The sequence below is a fragment of the Osmerus mordax genome, chromosome 12, assembly GCF_038355195.1.
Source record: "Osmerus mordax isolate fOsmMor3 chromosome 12, fOsmMor3.pri, whole genome shotgun sequence".
Taxonomy (NCBI): Eukaryota; Metazoa; Chordata; class Actinopteri; order Osmeriformes; family Osmeridae; genus Osmerus; species Osmerus mordax.
The window spans coordinates 7314852-7332614 of NC_090061.1; the positions used below are offsets into that span (position 1 = coordinate 7314852).

General features: G+C 47.8%; 1 protein-coding gene across 1 annotated transcript in view; it reads left to right on the forward strand.

Annotated features, from left to right (window-relative positions):
* The first annotated feature begins 2337 nt into the window (after positions 1-2337).
* LOC136954487 (putative methyltransferase NSUN7) overlaps positions 2338-17763 on the forward strand; it is a 43087-nt gene continuing 27661 nt past the window's right edge. The window contains exons 1-10 of the mRNA XM_067248116.1: positions 2338-2671; positions 7776-7834; positions 10409-10536; positions 10740-10892; positions 11683-11866; positions 12912-13143; positions 13328-13471; positions 13593-13694; positions 15168-15297; positions 15833-15965. Of these exons, the coding sequence (XP_067104217.1) occupies positions 2338-2671; positions 7776-7834; positions 10409-10536; positions 10740-10892; positions 11683-11866; positions 12912-13143; positions 13328-13471; positions 13593-13694; positions 15168-15297; positions 15833-15965 (1599 nt within the window). The remainder of the gene's footprint in view (positions 2672-7775; positions 7835-10408; positions 10537-10739; positions 10893-11682; positions 11867-12911; positions 13144-13327; positions 13472-13592; positions 13695-15167; positions 15298-15832; positions 15966-17763) is intronic.

A 17763-nucleotide genomic window follows, 5' to 3' on the forward strand; every position in this document is an offset into this window, starting at 1 on the left:
TTCTGTTCAAAATCATCTGGTGAATAGTTAATGTCAGAGCTTTGTTTCCAAACAGGGACCAGGGCTGTGAAGATGTAAGGTAATATGGTGCATCAATTATGCAGTACTTTGAGGTTGACCCCCTCCAAAGACCCGTAACTTGAAAGGAAGTGAAATATACTGTATGTGCGTGGGTCAGTTTGTACTAGTTAAAATGGTGCGAATTCTCCGTAGCACTTCTTAAAGACAGCATGATCCTTAATGTGGGAAGGAAATTAGGTGATCATGCTGTCTTCTTTATAGTAGTAAGAAGTCTTTCATATCTTTTTTTCTTCTTCGCTTCTCGCCTCACTTAGGTGCAACCCATTAGAGTCTTCTGTTTATCTTGCTTGTAGTAACTAGTTTATACAACAGAGGGCAGTCATGTTTCAATCGTGCTCACTCAAGGGGCTTCTGACATGCAGCAGGCCACCTGACAAACGGTCCCTAATAACTGGAGTGGTGGGCATAGAAATATTTCAACGAAATGGCTTCAGATAAATCAGTAGCTGCTATACCCTACCCATATATTAGAAGTATAACAAATCAGAACAGACAGTGTTCTTTTTCATGGTAGCCTTCATTTAAGACCATGTGTGCTATAAGTTTTCATTGTGTGTTTACATAGTCTGATGGGGATTGTTCGAAATATTAGTCAGTAATAAAAAAAAATATCCTTGCATTTATCGTCTTCTTCTAGTCTCCAAATGCTGGCTTGTATATTGCTATAATCGTGTGCCACCCCAGCAGGAAAAGCAGTTTCATCACTCAGATGAAAGCTGTCATCTTGTCTGATCCTCTTCTCCTAAGTGATTGTCTCATTTAAGTGAAAATCACACTTGAGCTCTGGGAGAATGTCCTCCGGTAGGCTACATTTTATTTTAGCTATAGTATTGGCAGCAGTCGCGCCACCGAACGGGGCCCTTATAAACGCTACAAAAACTCGGGAATCGGTCAGAAGTGGGAACCTTGAAATTTGCGTTAAGTGGACTCGATGGCTACTACTGCTGCTTGCGAAATTGACAGACCTTTTTCATTTCAACACAAGAGCGCCGCATCCCCATATCATCTTTAGGGAGTAAAATATAAAATGCGGAATTATATTTTACAAAAATGGTTTACTATATGTCTATGGCAAGGAATATGGCTTTATTTGAGCAGTTTTTCGATCCGGTGCATAAATATAAGTGTGGGATTCCACTCCACTTAATTTGCATATAGTTACCATGGTGATAGAAGCTCCCTCAACCAAGGTGTTCCTCCAATTTGTTTTTGTTATCAAACTCAACCTGTTTGCTCGTCTGTGTGAACATATCAGCAAATGTTGCTATGCTTAAGGGTTAGAGATTGGCTAAACATTGTTTGAGCGATTTCAGCTCACTTAGAGGTGAAGTCGGGTTGCAATGTAACTTAAAGCTACAGTACAAGGTTAGAGCCACTAAATCACAATTAATACTGTACACCAGTGTCGTGGTGCTGAAGTTCGCTCGCTTATTATGTAAAAGTGTTTGTGGACGAATATTTGCTGTTAAACTTTTTCGTCTGAAAATCATCATGTAAAATGAGAATGTCTGGTAGCGGATACTGGACTTCGGAAAGAATAAAAAGTCAAGGACGCCTCCCTTTACGGTAAATATTAACTACCGCTTCTTTTGTAGGCTAGCTTGCTCAAATCTGTTGCTCTGACTGCTGCATATACTGTACTAACAACCACTCCTCCTAATACTAGTAGTATCATCTACCTGTACTTGTACTGACAGGCATTAATTGTTTTATTTATTTATAAATAACTACTAGCTATCTCAAACAGCGTGGCTTTGATCTGTGTCTGTGATTCTGTTGCTGTCTTTGATTTCATTATAGGCTGCAAGTGAATTAATTTAGCGTCATTATTTATTTAGTAGCAAGCTAAAGTTAGGCAAACTTTTAATTAGCTTCACATTAGACTACAGATACTGTATAAGAATAATCTGTTTTGCCTTGTTTGGCAAGCGCAACAATTCTGTCCGTCATACTGGAATTGTGTAAATTTATATGTAAATGTAGACTGTAGCAGAGGGATTTTTTTTTATGCCTTGTCTTTTGCTATTTTGTTTAATAAGATGGCCTGGTTTAATTTGATACCTGAGAGACCAAAGTGCAAAATCTCTCAGCCATGCAGTTCAACCAACTACAGCCTATTGTTACAATATTTTAACTTAATCAAATTATATAATCTTTCTATCATTTGCCTAAGTGTTTTTATTTTCTTTCAGTTGTTAAGTGGTGAGAGTTTTATTGACTGGAGGCGTGGCTTTTTCAAGGCGTGGACACAAAAAGATGGTTAAACACAGCGCAGGGTCCCAGCGGTCTTCTGTGTCCAGGACCAGTGGTGGGTCCCAGATCTCTGGCCTTAAAGACCTCACCCTCCTGGATAAAACCAACCTGGAGTCAGAGGAGAACACAGTCCTTCCCACACCTGTGGAGGGCCAGTGGGGATTCCTAGACAGTGTCTACCTGCTGGCTGCGGTTATTTTCCAGAACACTCACCAGGAGAAGCCAGCAGCCCACCGATTGGTCAGTTTTGGCAAGAAGTCGGGACTTCCTGTGCCAGGGGCAAAAGATGAAGTGTCCCAGCGCAGTGCCTATGAGCTTGCCTTCAATGCACTCAAATGTAAGTGAGCCAAAGTGACACACTTCTCACAGAACACACACAAACTGATGTTGTTGACCTATATATTATGCTGGTTCAAAGTAGATATGTCTCCTGAGACACTTAGGGGGTTATAACACAGGAACTCAGATAACCCCCATTTGATTAATTTCCAGGGCTTTAAATTGCAACTTCAACCGATTTGATTTGAGAAACAAACAAACCACATTTTGGAAATGAGAATGAACAGCCCGGGAGAAGTTAATTGACAAGTTGAATTGATTCTTGATAGGATGATGGAGGAAAAGCGAAAGACAGAAAAATCCTCGGATAGCCGGAGGGAATTCCGTGCGATGCAAAAACAAAAATCAATTTGACCCATAATCTGCTATCTTTGGAGCCGAGGCCTGAGGCTGGGTGGCCAAACGCACAGGCGTGTGTGATCAGCTCAGTGGTGATAAGGGGGTGGGGGTTTGGGCTGTCAGCACAGGCTCCGGGATTGAATCGATTTATCTCACTCTTCGTGTGAGAGGTGGGCCTAGTCAGCCCATCCTTGTAGTCCTGAATGATTTTGTGCTTCCATACTATCCCCCCTCTGCACCTGGACCAGCCCTGCCTAGCTATCCCATAATTATCTTATCTCATTCTAATGTTCTGTTGCCTCAAGGTCCGGGGATGCTGGGCTGTACTGTTTAAATTGGCAATAAGAGCTGCGACTTAAAAGTGCATAGGTCAAACTTTTAAATAGGTCAGGCTATTTTGGATGGTGTGTAGTTAGGAATATCAAAACGTAATTGGTTCTAAGCCCATATTTAGTCTCTAGTCTCCTGCGGTATATTTCGTAGGTGGGATACCTGCAAATTACTTTGGATAAAAGTGTCATTGGCCAGTTAGATTTTGGTGTATTAGAAATTCTAAACCCATTTCTAACTTCAAGTCCTCACCCTGCCTGGCTCGGTCCATTAGGTGAGAAATTAGGTGATTTAAATCTCTTCCATTTCAATCTCATCTTTGTTTACGCTTTACTAGTTTAAACTAACAGTCCCTCAGTATCATCTGAACTGCTGTTATTCCAGTAATCTCTGCCCCTCTTCCACCCTCCTATCCTAGAAAAGGAGACTCATTTTGAGAGTCAGTTAGTGACTAGATAATGTCACAGAGAGATAATCGTGTCAAGCGAACAATGTGGATTCCAAGTAGACCATCAGACTGACTCAGGGAGCGCTGCACTGTAATCACCTCATACTTCCAGGTGGCACGTTTTTTCAGGTCTTAAATTTGTCCACCCATAATGGAGAAGACCGAGGAAGCACAGTGTTTGTGTGGCTGCATTCATTACCACAATGAAGGCCTGTTGGCCCAATGGCTCATCTAAAGAAATGACTTAATCTTTGCTAGAGTAAAGGGGGGGGGGGGGGGGGGGTTGGATAGCGAGACGAAAGCTAGTATGCTTGTTGATCAAGTATTGTTGAACTGTAATTTAACTTTAGGTAGTTGGTGCTGAATGATTGGAAGATTTGAAATGGCATAGCTGTGCATCTAGTGTTAATCTTTCCCAAGCCTCCCACGCACAGGGCTGACTACCACTGCAGAAATCAATATGCTAGTGACACACACACACTTGCACCCCGCCGGACTGATCCTTCGTGTGTCGCCTGGGAATGACAATGATCCAACATCGAGCTGAGGTCAGTTGTTAACCTCAAAGAAAATGCTTTACCAGCGGAAAAAAAAACGTCTAGTGAAAAATATCAATGAGCTGTAGTATTGATCAGGGGATATAAACCCTTATCAGTTGAGCAGAGCTCCATAACAATCTGCACACAGAAGGTCTATGTTATGTCCCATTAAGATGACAGCAAAACCTGACTTGTTGATATGGTCCACCACACCTCAGTCATCCAGCCGTAACACAGGGGAGACCCTGGATCTCTTCGCTTGACTCTGTATGGAAGCTGACGTTTTGTCCCTGTGGGGTATCCTCCCCGTTCTTCATATTGAAATAGCTAGCTATGCTTGGAGTGTGTGTCCAGGTGGAAGGCTCTGTCGGCTGTGCATGTTCCTCTCACTCTGTTTCCCATCTCACTCTTTTGCATCTTTGCCCTTGCTCCCATATCTACCATATGTCTTTCTTTCTCCCCCTCTTATTTGGACTATCCTTAACCCTTCTCTCAACCTCTGGAACTCCCCGACCCATCTTTTGCAGCCCCCCCCCCCCCCCCCCCCCCCACCCCACCTTTTACAACATCCTATTGAGTGACTGTAAAGTACTCTCAAGTCCCCAAACTCTTGCTTAATACAAAGCAACTCATGTGTGAATTCAAAGTTAGGCTAAATGCAGCTGACGACCTTGTGAGCGACTTTCCCCTCCATCGCTCCCTCCATCTCTCTGTCCCTCTGAGAGTGTTTCTGCCTCATTGTCCACGGTTGCCGCCAGCGCTGCCAGACAGACGGCTGTGTCCCTCTATCAGGCGTGTGGAGGAAGGGAGAGAGAGAGGTAGAGTAGGGTGGATGGAGGGTAGAGAGATACAGTGGAGGAAGAGAGAGAGAGGCTACAAAGAAGTTCTGATGGAAGTTGGAAGGAACCAGAGAGGGTGGAGGGAGGGTGGAGAGAGGGACAGTTGAGGGATGTTTTTTGGGAGGGTTGAGGGATGGTGTTTGGGTGGGAGTGGGGATGGAGTGTAGTTTGGGAGGGAGGGAGGCTTGAGGGAGGCACAAAGAGAGTGTAGGTCTGTGTATTCAGGAGAGAAACTGCTGGGCTGAGAGGAGGGTGCAGTGATAGAAAGAAAGAATGAGGGCTGAAAGTAAAGAGAGAAAGTTAGGGATGAAGGGAGGGGAGAGGGTGGATAGGGGCCTGTTTAACCAGGGGGAGCTGCTTGTTTCAGGCCACAGGAGGAGAGAACATGGCTGCCCTGCCCTTGGCAATGGCGCTCACTCAGCCTGAGAAAGCTTATATCGCACAGTGCCAGCTAATGGGCCCCAGCTCTAATATGTAAGCCATCTCTGTCAGCAAATGCAAGGGTGATCATGTGAATAAACTCATCCCAAAGTTCTTGTTGCGTTTGCCCAGGTTTGACCAGATTCATGTGAAGTGGGGTGTACAGATGCAGAACAGAGTTGAATTGGATCCGGAGAGAGGCTTTGTTTCACTGTGGATTTATTTGACCGAGGCCATCAACACTCACCAGGTCATTGTGTTACCTGGATGCTCGCCACTGCAAAATAACCCTTTCAGAACCCCCCCCCCCCCCCCACACACACACACATCCTCCCACCCGGCTGATGGTTTTAAGGGTAAATTCCTGAACGTAGTCCTTGGTAATCCCAAAAAAAATATTTACTTTCTCAGAATTAATGCAAGGATTTTGTGATTAGCAACCCTTTTGACTAATGAAAGGGTTTTGAAGAGCGCAAAGCAGATATGAGAACTCTCGAGCCTCACCTGGAGCTTGGAAGAGTCGTTTGTTTCGTGGTTGCTCACAACCCAGCTCAGCAGTGTGTCGGGTATATAATGTCTTCCGCCGTATGAGATTTATAGGTGATTTTTCCTCTGTGTTTTCCCCCGTCTCCTGGGTGTGATTTATGGGGCGACCAGGACAATGACCTCTATGGACCAATGAAGCAGGCTTGTCCGTGGCTCTGTTGAGCCTCACTCTGTGGAGCCGGCCTAGAGCTTATCTTTACCACCTCCTGCTCTAACGGGCGGAACTAGTAAACACTGGTTGAGATATGGCTACTGTAAATTAGCTTAGGGCAAAGCATACAGACGTTTTTGTTTACCCTAAAAAAAAAGAACACACCTTTGTGTCTGTGTGTTTGTGTGTGTATGTGTAGCCTATCTGGCCCAAGCTCAACATGCAGTTAACATCCCAGTGTGATTTGTGATGTTGTGATAGGCCGGCAGCAGTGGTGTCGGCCGTTGCCATGGCTCTGCCTTTGGAAGGTCCCAGTCAGGTCGTCACCTCCCAGTGCCAGTTAGAGAGAGTCATGTGTGTCACTCAGGATTAGAGGACAAACAGAACGCTGAACACACATACACACACAAATCCTCCTTTGCTGTGGGATAAAGAAGATTTCTCCAAATGAAGAAAACGCTGTTTAACAAGATTACCTGGAACATTGCCGTGCATTGGGCAATTCTACCGACGATTCCGTCCATAATGTAGGAAAATCACACCACAAACACAGAGGCTTGTAGAAACAGCTGTTCTCTAATCCTAAACAAGATAGAGCGGAAAATGCCTCGTCTCTCCCCTCGACGGAATGGAAAAGAGAGCCCACAGTTCGGTGTGGAAAGAGCGGGATCAGACTTCCTGTGTGAGAGCCAGAAAGCGGCTTCCTGTGGCCGTGGAGACAGATGCTGCCTTGGTGATATCTCCGCCAGGCCGGCCCAGGGACTAGATGAGACGGGAAACCCATCAGGAGCCCAGAGATGAGGTCCCCAGATAAGGGCAGCCTGTTTAGTAGCTACCCATCTAGGCTACAACCTTTTGATAAACCAGACTAGATAAGGCGATTCTCTGGTTTGTTGTATCATCATGTGTATTAATGCTATCGCTCCAAAAAAAGAAACATCACTGCTGTCCTTGGAATCAATGGATGCCATTGCCAGTTGCTACTAGCAGTCTCAGACACAAACCTCCTAAATTAATGACTCGAAATGATTTAATAACTTGATTAACTTGATTAAAAGGAAACAAATGAGCGTTTAATTGGAATTATTAGTCCTGTATAATTGAATTATCATTTCAAATTACCACCATATTATTTGTTCTTCTCTGCCTCCAGGAACCTTCACCTCCATTCCTGAAAAGTGTTCTTTGTTAGATATGGATTTAGCTCCCTAATCGTTTCTATCGCTTAGTTAGGAGGGTAATTCTTAGTATCACTATCAGGCAGCCCCCAAATGAACCTGTCTGGACTGGGCTGGGGAGATAATTAGAGACGAGATTGGGCCGTTGTGAATCATGATCTATTAGACACAGAATGATTGAAATCTCCTCAATATTCCCTTCTCTCTTTTCGTCTACTCTCCTCTCACATTACCTCTATACTCACATTTTCTTTCCTCTCATGTCCTCTCTGTCCTGTCTTTAAATATTAGTTTTACATGTCCCTCCCATAGATCAAGAACTGTTGGAGGACATCATGATTGACAGCTGCTTCTACTTCTCTCAGCCAATGGTGAGTAAAAAACGGTTCTTCTCAGAATAGTTGGGACGTTTTGTCAAAGTAGGAACACACAGAGCCCTCTATATTAATTCCCTGCTGTTTTAGACATGCAAACCCCTTTGTTCAGTTTATCTGATAATGATTATGACATTCATACTGAGCTTTCATCAACTCACAGAAAGTCTTTGTGTGTGGGCTCATCCTCCATGAAATGACTATCGCTCCCTTCTGAAGCAGCCATAAAAACCGCCTCACAGCCCGTCCAGGTCTATTTGTTGCTTTATCACTTCTTCCCTCAAACAAAACAGACCATTAATTAGTTATGACATCAAAATGCTGTCCGGGCACCTCCTCAACAGCTCTCCACTCCCCTCCCCACCACACCACACCCCGACCCTTGTCCCAGCTCATCCATGTCCGGGACCTGGGCTGAATGTAATTAGTTCCGCCATAGACGGTTGTAAAAAAACTGAAGGTGTCCCAGCTCAGCCATGAAACGTCCCGGCTGGTAGACGGTAAAGGGAACACTCCGTTTGTCGTTTAGCTGATGGGGGGGGTGGGTGGCAGCTCCGTAAGGGGGCACTGGAAGGGGTTGGGGTGAGGGGGGGGGCTTGCTCCAGTTAGAACATTTGGTCTAATTTGAAATGAACGAAGTACTTCAGTAAGGAACTGGCTTTACACATTACTGTTCCATGGAGCACATGACCCCTGTGTCCGTGTCTCCTCTCCCCTGTCCCCTACCATCCAGTCCCTGAAACCAGGAGTAGAGTGTTGTGTTGTGTGTTTAAATACAGTTGTCATGGAGTGTTTTGAGCAGCTGACGCACCCATGTGCACACACACACACACAGGGTGCACACATACACACGCGCCTACTGTACCTGTGTGAGATGAATTATGACCATGTCTGAAATGAATGGGTCGCCATGCTTCTCAGTGGCAGGTCGTTATTCTGCACCCCACCGGCAGACACACAATAAAGGCCAGACACAAAGAGACGCTCCTTTAGAACTCCCTCTCGGCCCCTTTTACACCCACCTGCCATCTATAAAGTTCAACCTTGATAGAGAGAGAGAGAAAGGGAGATTGAGAGGAAGAGAGGATCTGGGGGGAATGGAAAGGGTGGTGGGAATAGGGGAGGGCAGGGAAGGAGAGCAGAAAGGAGGAGAGATGGAGATATAGATAGGCCCGCTGTGGCTGGGGTGAGGAGTTGATGCTAACAGAGAGAAAAGGCTGTTTTTCTGGGGCCAAGAAGGAGAACCTTTTGGAAATGTACATACTGCATGTACAGTGTTTACTGAGAGACACAGCAGAGCCCAGCTGACAGTGTTGAATAGGTAACATCACCACTCATGTGTGATCAAGACCTCCCTGTCAGGGCTACAACACCCAGTGTGACTAACTAGCCCCCACACCAGGCGGTGTTGACAGCATTCCCAGTTCTAAGTGTCACAGCGTGCAGGCCTTGGGTATCCACGGTGACGTGGCGACCTGTTTGCTCTCCGGGCCGCTATCCCTTGGCGGGACGCTGTTGCCAAGCAACGGCAGATGGGGAATTTGTAACTGCCCGCCCCCAAAGGGTTCAACCTTGGTAGAGGGCACGAGGGAGGAAGAGGAGGAGGAGCGGCTGGATCCAACACCTGTCCCCGATATCGACCTTTCCAAAACAACTGATTAAAAACCTACCGAGTGAATTACGAGCGCTCGGCTAATTTGTTAGTGTGCACGTTAGCCTAGCGTAGCCCTGGCACTGCCAGCTAGTGTAGCATATTAGCTTCTCGCCCCATTAGCCCAGCGGCGACGCTGCGGCAATCTGTTGCTGCCGAGCAACACCATCTGCCTCCAAAGCCTCTCACCCAGAGGGAGGCAGAGGGAGATAAAGAGAGACGGAGAGAGGTAGGGGCTTTGGAGAGGTAGAGCGTGAAAAAAAGAGTGTGGCTTCCTCCTGTGTTTAATTAAGAGGCTGGAGCCAGGTCATAGCAGGATATCCCAAAGCTGTGCGTGAGTACAGGTGTGCGAGTGCAGCAGTGTGTGTGAGTTCAGGAGGGTTTTAGTGTGTGTGAGTGCAGGGTTGTGTGTGTGTGTGTGTGTGTATGTCTGGCTCACTGGCAGGCCTTCTCTGTATCCTCTAAGCTGCAGTTGGGCCAGAGAGCTTGATGCATTTATCCATCCTAACTATCCTAGACCATCCAGGTGTGTCAGTTCTATCTATCCTATTTCTACGCAGTGTTTTCTCTCTCGAGTCAGGGGACAATACTTTTACTGTTCCCAGAAAGTAAACCGATGAAGTGTGTCAGTTCTATCTATCCTATTCTATATCTAGTTTCAGTTTTTCCCCTCTGGAGCTGATGGCTAGTAGAGAGTCTATTTATCTTTTCGTCCACCTCTCTAGTTCCATCCATCTTATCTCTTGCCATGTGTTCCTTTTTAGCTGACGGGCAGTGGACCGCCAGTGCTATCGATCCCATATCTCCATGCTCCCTGTCCCTCTGTCTTACTGATGGACCGCAGGCTCTATCTCTCTTTTCTATCTCTCCTGTCCAATCTATGCTTCCTATCTCTCCGTCCGATGCATGTCTGTCTCCAGCCGGACGACCAGATGAGCCTGGTGGCGGTGATGCTCTACGACTTCCAGGATAGGAAGTTCTTCCCGCGGGAGTGCCCGGGGGAGGAGTTCATACAGGAAGTTCGAGACACAGAGAGCTGTCTTCTCAGGTACAACAGGAGGGAGAAGAGCAGGGAAGTGGTGTGTGTGTGCGTGTGTATGCGTGTTGACGTGTGCACCTTACTTTCTAATACTTTGTGATATAAAATCGTCTCCTCAATGGGCCCTGTGTGTGTTGATGTGTACGTCGCTTTCGTAATTAGTTTGTGATGTAACATTGTCTCCTTAATGGGTCCTGTGTGTGTGTGTTGAGGTTCAAGACCAAGCTGGCAGCCTCCCTGGCACGTTGCAGGATCAAGCACGACCTGCTGACCATCGACTGCATCCTGCCTGAGAGTGTGAGGAGAAAGCAGCAGAGAGCCAGCAGCCTGCCCCTCTACACCTGGGTCAACACGCTCAGGAGCAGGTCAGGGCACTCCCTCACACACAGCAGCCGTGCGTACACACACAAAGTATATGTGCTAAGTATGTGCTCACACAGAGACAGTTCTTGTACGTACGCATACACACACAGACACAAAGTACATGTTCTGTATGTGTGAATGTTCACACACAGACACTACGTATGTACACTCACCCACATGGATAGACACAAATGGTACACGTATGTATACTGCACACACACACACCCACACACACACACACACACACACACACACACACACACACACACACACACACACACACACACACACACACACACACACACACACTGGTCAGGCAGGGGGGTTGTCCAGTGGTTTATGGTCCAGGTGGCCTGCTGACATCCCATTAAACCACAGACTGTGTATGCGTGTGTATGAGTGAAGTGAGTGGGCACGTTGTGTGTGTGTGTGTGTGTGTGTGTACAGACAGCCTGATTCACTAGGGTGTAAATCCCACTGCGGTGGACAGATCCAATCAGCAACAACCCTCAGCAAGGTCTGGGACTGTGGAGGTCACCTGTGGGGTTGGCACAGTGCGAGTGTGTGTGTGTGTGTGTGTATGTGTGTTTTGCTCTTGACTGACTACCTTTCAAGCCCACAAAATATTGTAACATGTCATTGTTACGCAGTGGTGGTAGACAGAGGCCTCAGTAAAGGTTATAGAAATGGTTTTACATGATGAAACAAGACACACACTCCAGTGTAACGAGTGCATTTGTTCTTTCCTACCCCTCCGCCCTCTCTCCCCGCCCGGCCCCTTCCCCTGGTCAGCCTTGACGAGGTGTGCAGGGTCCTGAAGCAAGAGGGATTCTCCCAGGTGACTTCCGTCAGTCAGCTGGAGGGGCAGACCTTCTGTCAGGACCCCCACTGCGACGACATGCTGGTGTTCCCTGCCCCGGTCAAAGCTGACCTGTACCGCACCAGGCTGCTCAGCCAATACAAGCTCATCATCCAGGTAGGACAGGAAGCAGGGAGAACAGAGAAGCCTCTAAAACAACATTTCCCAGTGGGCCCCTGCTCATGCAGGCTCGCACTCTAAATTAACGAGGACACACTATAATGGGTTATTTTCTCATTTTATGTGCCACTAAAATATATTTGCTCGTTCGAAAAGTGTTTCTGAAACTGACAAATGGACAAATAAATCCGAAAAACACATCATCTTTTGAAAACCCCCTTGAGTTCATCTGTAACACCCTCCTGTTTCGGTGCAACAGAGGAGCTCCTGCTATTTAATTTCACTCCCGTAAACTCCACACGCCACACTAGCACGCCAGCTAGTGAAATCTGATTACGTAGCCAAATTCAATTAAGCATTCAATACCACTGCTAAAATTAATCACTTCTTCTCTCCCACATTCTCTCACACATTCTCTCTCTTCCTCTCCCTCGCCCCCTCCGCTCTAAATGCCCTTGCTCTTTTCTTCTTTCCCTCTCGTTTTCCTCTGAAAACACGGTGATATGGACACTGAGTAGAGAGTGATGTGAGCTTGGTCTGAGAGGTTGTGCTACGTTCAGCACTATCTCTGGAGAGAGGTTACGTTGATTGAAGGACATCTCCATAGTAATCTGATTTCACTGGCTGCCAATTCTCTCTCTCATCTCGCTCTCTCTCTCTATATTTCTCTCTCTCTCTTTCTCGCTCTCTCCTTCCCCTCTGTTTCCATCCCCTCCTCACCACACTCTCCTCCTGTTTCTAAACCACCTCTCTTTCTGTCCAAACCACAACGTTTCTTTCTTTGTCACTCTCTCTCTCTCTCTCTCTCTCTCTCTCTCTCTCTCTCTCTCTCTCTCTCTCTCTCTCTCTTATTGCAGTAAAGTCATGTTGTTTTCAATTTAACCTTGTTTTGTCTGTACACAGAAGTCTGTCTGTTTGTCCCGTCTGTCCATCTGTGTCTGTCACAGGCACCGTGTGTCTGTTGATGGTCCTTCTCCATGTCTGATCTCGGGCATGTCCGTAGTCTCGTCTAAGTAGTCCTGTTCCCGTGTGTGCGTGTCAGGACAAGTCGTGCTGTGTGGGCCCCTACGTGGTGCGGCCCCTGTTGGCCCCCGAGGGGGACGTCCTGGTGGCGGGCTGCTCGTCGGGCCTCACCGTGGCACACACCGCCTCCCTGCTGGGCCCGCGCCACACCCCCCGCGGCAGCAAGTCCAGAGTGTCCGTCTGCGTGGGCGAGCGCCCCCCCGAGCAGAGGGAGGAGCTACAGGAGACGCTCGCCAACGTGGGCTGCAAGAGTACGTGGGACACGACTGTGTGCGTGTCCCAAGTATGTGTGTGTGTGTGTGTGTGACGCGCACGTGGCATGCGTGTGCGGGGCGTGACGTCACGAGTGTGGTGTGTGTTTCCCGTGTGTGTGTCCCATGTTGTATGTGTTTATGGGAGGTATGCATTTCTTCCTGTGCGTGCGTTCCTCCCCAGATGTGAAGCTGATCCCGGAGAGCTTCCTGTCTGTGGAGCCGGCTGACCCCAGGCTCCAGAGGGTCCGGCTCATCCTGCTGCTCCCCCAGTGCTCTGTGTCTGCGCTCAGCAACCCTGTAGACTTCATACTGCAGGAGAACGGAGGTACCAGCCTGTACACACACACACGCACACACACCCAGCCAGAACACCGAACCTTAATGAAAGGAACCCTATGCTGATTCAAGGTGATGTGTGTCTCTTCCCCACTCCCCCTCCCTGCTAGACACAGACCTACTCCAAGACCTATCCCAGGGGGCCATAGCCCAGACTAAGCTGGATGCACTGGTGGCACAACAGAAGAAGAGCATCGATCATGCCCTGAAGTGTGAGTGTGACCCGACCCAGACACACGTGCAAGCATGTGCTGGTGCAGACACACACGCACACGCACACTTCCTAATTATCAGACCAGAGCCCCAGGTTCCCCTGAGAGAGCGCCTCAGTGTTAATTAGGTGTGCTAATATTCCCCTGCTGGGGTCCACCATACTGATCCTGGTAAGAGCCAACGCCAACACACACACACACACACACACAGGGGCACAGGTGTGTGAACATTTGTACAGGTATTATTGTGACATTCAACATAATTCTGTGTTTAGTCAGGGTTATGTCAATATCTGTTGAGAGAGTGTGTGCGCGAGCCTAGGCTAATAACACCACCATTGATTGTGCCCTGAAGCAGTTTTGCCACCGTAGATGGTTTCTAACAGGGCCGTTAATTAAGCGGCAGGTGAGAATCGACCTTACTGCCCGGCTCTGAGTGGGTGGAGGGGAGTGTGTAGTTCTGCCGTAGGCCCACAGGTGATGAACAGCTGGGTCTTTCCACACACACACACACGAACACACACACATCCCACAGGCTTCAGACTGCACAATGTGGAGGAAACCACAATACGTTGCGCGCAAGGGGACTTGAATTTAAAGAAGCTGCATAGTTAGTATCATGTGGACCAATGGGAAATGGTTTGCAACTATATGATGACATCACTATAGAAAGTGTGGTGTGTATATATACAATTTATACATTCATTATACAGCAATATAAAACATATTAGTAGTAATATAAATGTATACTTAGCATTGTCAGAAGAGAAGAATACATACACACAACTGCTATAACCACCTGCAGGGTATTTAAAGCTCGAAAGACTCGTACAACAACTTCAAACTTGATAATGCCTCAGTCTTATATTACTGCAACACTCCAACCGTCAAGGTCTTTGTCAGGCTTAGCCTGGGATGAAAACAATGCAGTACATTAAAGTGTGGTCCAGTAAACTGAGCTTAACTTCTACAGTATGTAACGGTCAGCTCTGACGTAATGGCTCACGCCTGGTTGTAATTGGTCGGAGAGACAGAAATGAAAGCTATAGGCACTGTGTAAACAACAGATGAATGACTGAACAGTTTGACACAGCTGTACTATGAGCAACACAAGCTACATGAAACAGACAATGTTTCAGACCAACATTGTTCAAAGAACGGAATATGTTAAGAACTTTTGGGTTGGGAAACCCTTTGGTGAGAATTTCTCTTTGAAGAATAGAAAAGAAAGCAACCAAAAATCCTATTTGTGCAATGTGCTGTGAAATCAGAAAGAAATAACAATTTAGGACTTACATTTCCCTGTGCCTATGTCAAGTTCAGATTTAATTAGACTTAAAATGGATGTTCCTTTGTGGGTGTTTTTTGTTTCTTTAAGGCACTGTTTCATTGTATTGTATGTTTATGTCAAGACAGTATGTACAGTATATATTAATGGTGTATGTGTATGTGTGTGTGTGTGTGTGTGTGCAGTCCCTAAGGTGCAGGTGGTGGTATATTCCACCTGCTCCTCCTACCCAGAGGAGAACGAGGAGGTGTTAGCGAGAGCTCTGGAGCAGAACAGACCATCACCAGACCAGGAGCCCAAAGAACAGCCCTTCAGGTTAGACACACACACACAGTCTGTCTCTTGTTTTATTCTTTCTACCTGCTTTTCTTTCTTCGAGTTTCCTCCGTCTTTTCCTCCCCTCGGGCTGAAGAAAAGCCAACAGACGTCCAGTTATGGATCACTCAGCCTCTGACTGAAGCAGGAAACAAAATATTTCCTCAGACAATAGTCCATGTACTGTACATGCCTAATGTCTTGCCTTGACGTGGACGTCAGAAGTTTGACAGTTTTCTACAGTTGGTGTGGACATGAGTCCACACAGCTTTCCTTCTACATTTACCCGGCCGTCTATGAGGCCTAGATTGCCCCAGGCTACTGTGAATGAAACAGGCTATCAGATCATTGGTATGGATGGCTTTTGCTTCACCTCTGTCTCTGAAGAGATATATATGTACTCTGTGTTTTGTGTCGTCCCCCCCCCCCCCCCCGTGTGTGTGTGTGTTTGTGATATGCATGAGTACTGCATGTGTCTGGGTATTTATACACTGTGTGTGTGTGTGTGTGTGTGTGCGCGCGTGCGTGCGTTCAGGCCCGACTCCTCCCTGCTCGTGTCTGCTCTCCGTGGCGAGGCGGGGGGGGAGAGGGCTGCAGATGGACCCTTCTTCCGACTGGAGCCCTCGGAGCACAGTAACGGCTGTTTCCTGGCTGTGCTCACCAGAGAGGTGAGACACACACACACGCCCACACACGGTGCACCTTGCTGCAGTGCACACAATAGCTGTAATTGCGTATCATGCCACACATTTTGAGTTACTGCATACATCAGAACATCAGCTCCCTCTAAAGACACTGCTAGAGAGGGAAGCCCATAGGCCCAGAGGATCTCATGTACATGCATGTCATCCCGTACAAACAAGGACAGTTGTCCTTGTTTGCGTCATAGCACCCTGTAAGATCTAGTTGTGTTCTATACCAGGCACTGGACTGCACCGCTGGGAGAACCATGTTTAGCTCAGAGAGAACATCCCCCAAATTCCGAGCTTGCATTGCAGTGCGTGTCTGTACGTCGCTCCAGGGCTCCAGGGCTTTCTCCAGAGAAAGAGCTGAGGCTCAGTGTAAGTGCTGAATCAGACCGGAGGGGTTATCCAAGCACCAGGATAACCCAGGCCTCACACACAGCACCCCAGGCTCTGTGTTTGGCTGACTGAGTTTGCTTTTTCTACTTGATATGGTCAACGTTCAAAGCGTCACAAAGAGAAAGGCCCTTGTGGGTGAGGGAGGGGGGGGGGGGGGGGGGGGGGGGCATGCCGCCTCCTCTGATATGCTCTGAGCTGTGCACATCCACCAGATAATCCCTCGTTTACCGTCTGAGGAGGAACTCCCCCGTACCCCCCCCCCTCCCCCTCCCCCACCCATCCTTCACACACTCCACTTTCATCTGGTCCCCGAAATAACACCACTCTGAGCAAGAGGGGAGGGAGGGAGGGAGAGAGGAGGGGGGGAATGGAACGTGAAAACGGCAGAGAGGCAGATAAGGAAGAAACACGAGAGAGAAGAGAGGGAGGGAGGGAAAGAGAGAGAAAGGTAGAAAGAATCTCTCAAGACGGGGGAAAGAAATCGGTGCGTTTCTGTGAGACGGAGACTATGGAGGGTTATTAGAGCTCTGTCAGAGGAGCCGGAGCGGCTGGCTGCCTGACAGGAACATACACGGGGAGCTAAGAGCGCGCCTGTCAGCCCCTGTAACCGGGTACAAGAGCCGGGGTGAGCACACAGGCTGTACACAGCACGGTGGGAGATTTGAGATGTTTGCCAGTGGGGGGGGAAGGAGAGAGTGAAGGAGGTGAGGTGAGAAGAAAGGAGCGGTGAGGGGAGGAAAGTATCGGGCAAAATAGATGCCAAGGGAAGGGGAACAGTGGGTAGAGGACATTAGAGAAGTAGAAAAAGAAAGAAGGGAAGGGGGCTAGTAATCTGAAGGTTGCCAGTTCGATTCCCCGGCTGTGCCAAATGACGTTGTGTCCTTGGGCAAGGCACTTCACCCTACTTGCCTCGGGGGAATGTCCCTGTACTTAATGTAAGGCGCTCTGGATAAGAGCGTCTGCTAAATGACTAAATGTAAATATAAATGTAAGGGGGGAGGACGGAGAGAAGATGGCTAGGGGAGAAAAATAGAAGGGAACAGAATGTAGAGGTGAGGAGAGGTGAAAGGGGGGGGGGGGTGACGGAGCAGGGTGCGTGAGAGGAGGGGAGAAAAGAGTTGGAATGAGAGGGGAGGGGGTGAGGAGGCGAGGAGCAGTGGAGAGGATGAGGTGAGATGGGATGGTGGACATGGAAGGATGAGTGAAAGGCAAACGTTGGAGTGTTGACAAGGTGAGCTCCGGGAATAAGGAAATAGCAGAGCTGCAGTTGGGATCAGGTGAAAATGAACAGGGATGGCGACAGGTGCTAGGGCAGACACAGGAGAGAGAGGCTAGGAAAGAGTGCGAGGAAGGGAGAGTAAGAGAAGGGAAACAGGTTAGGGAG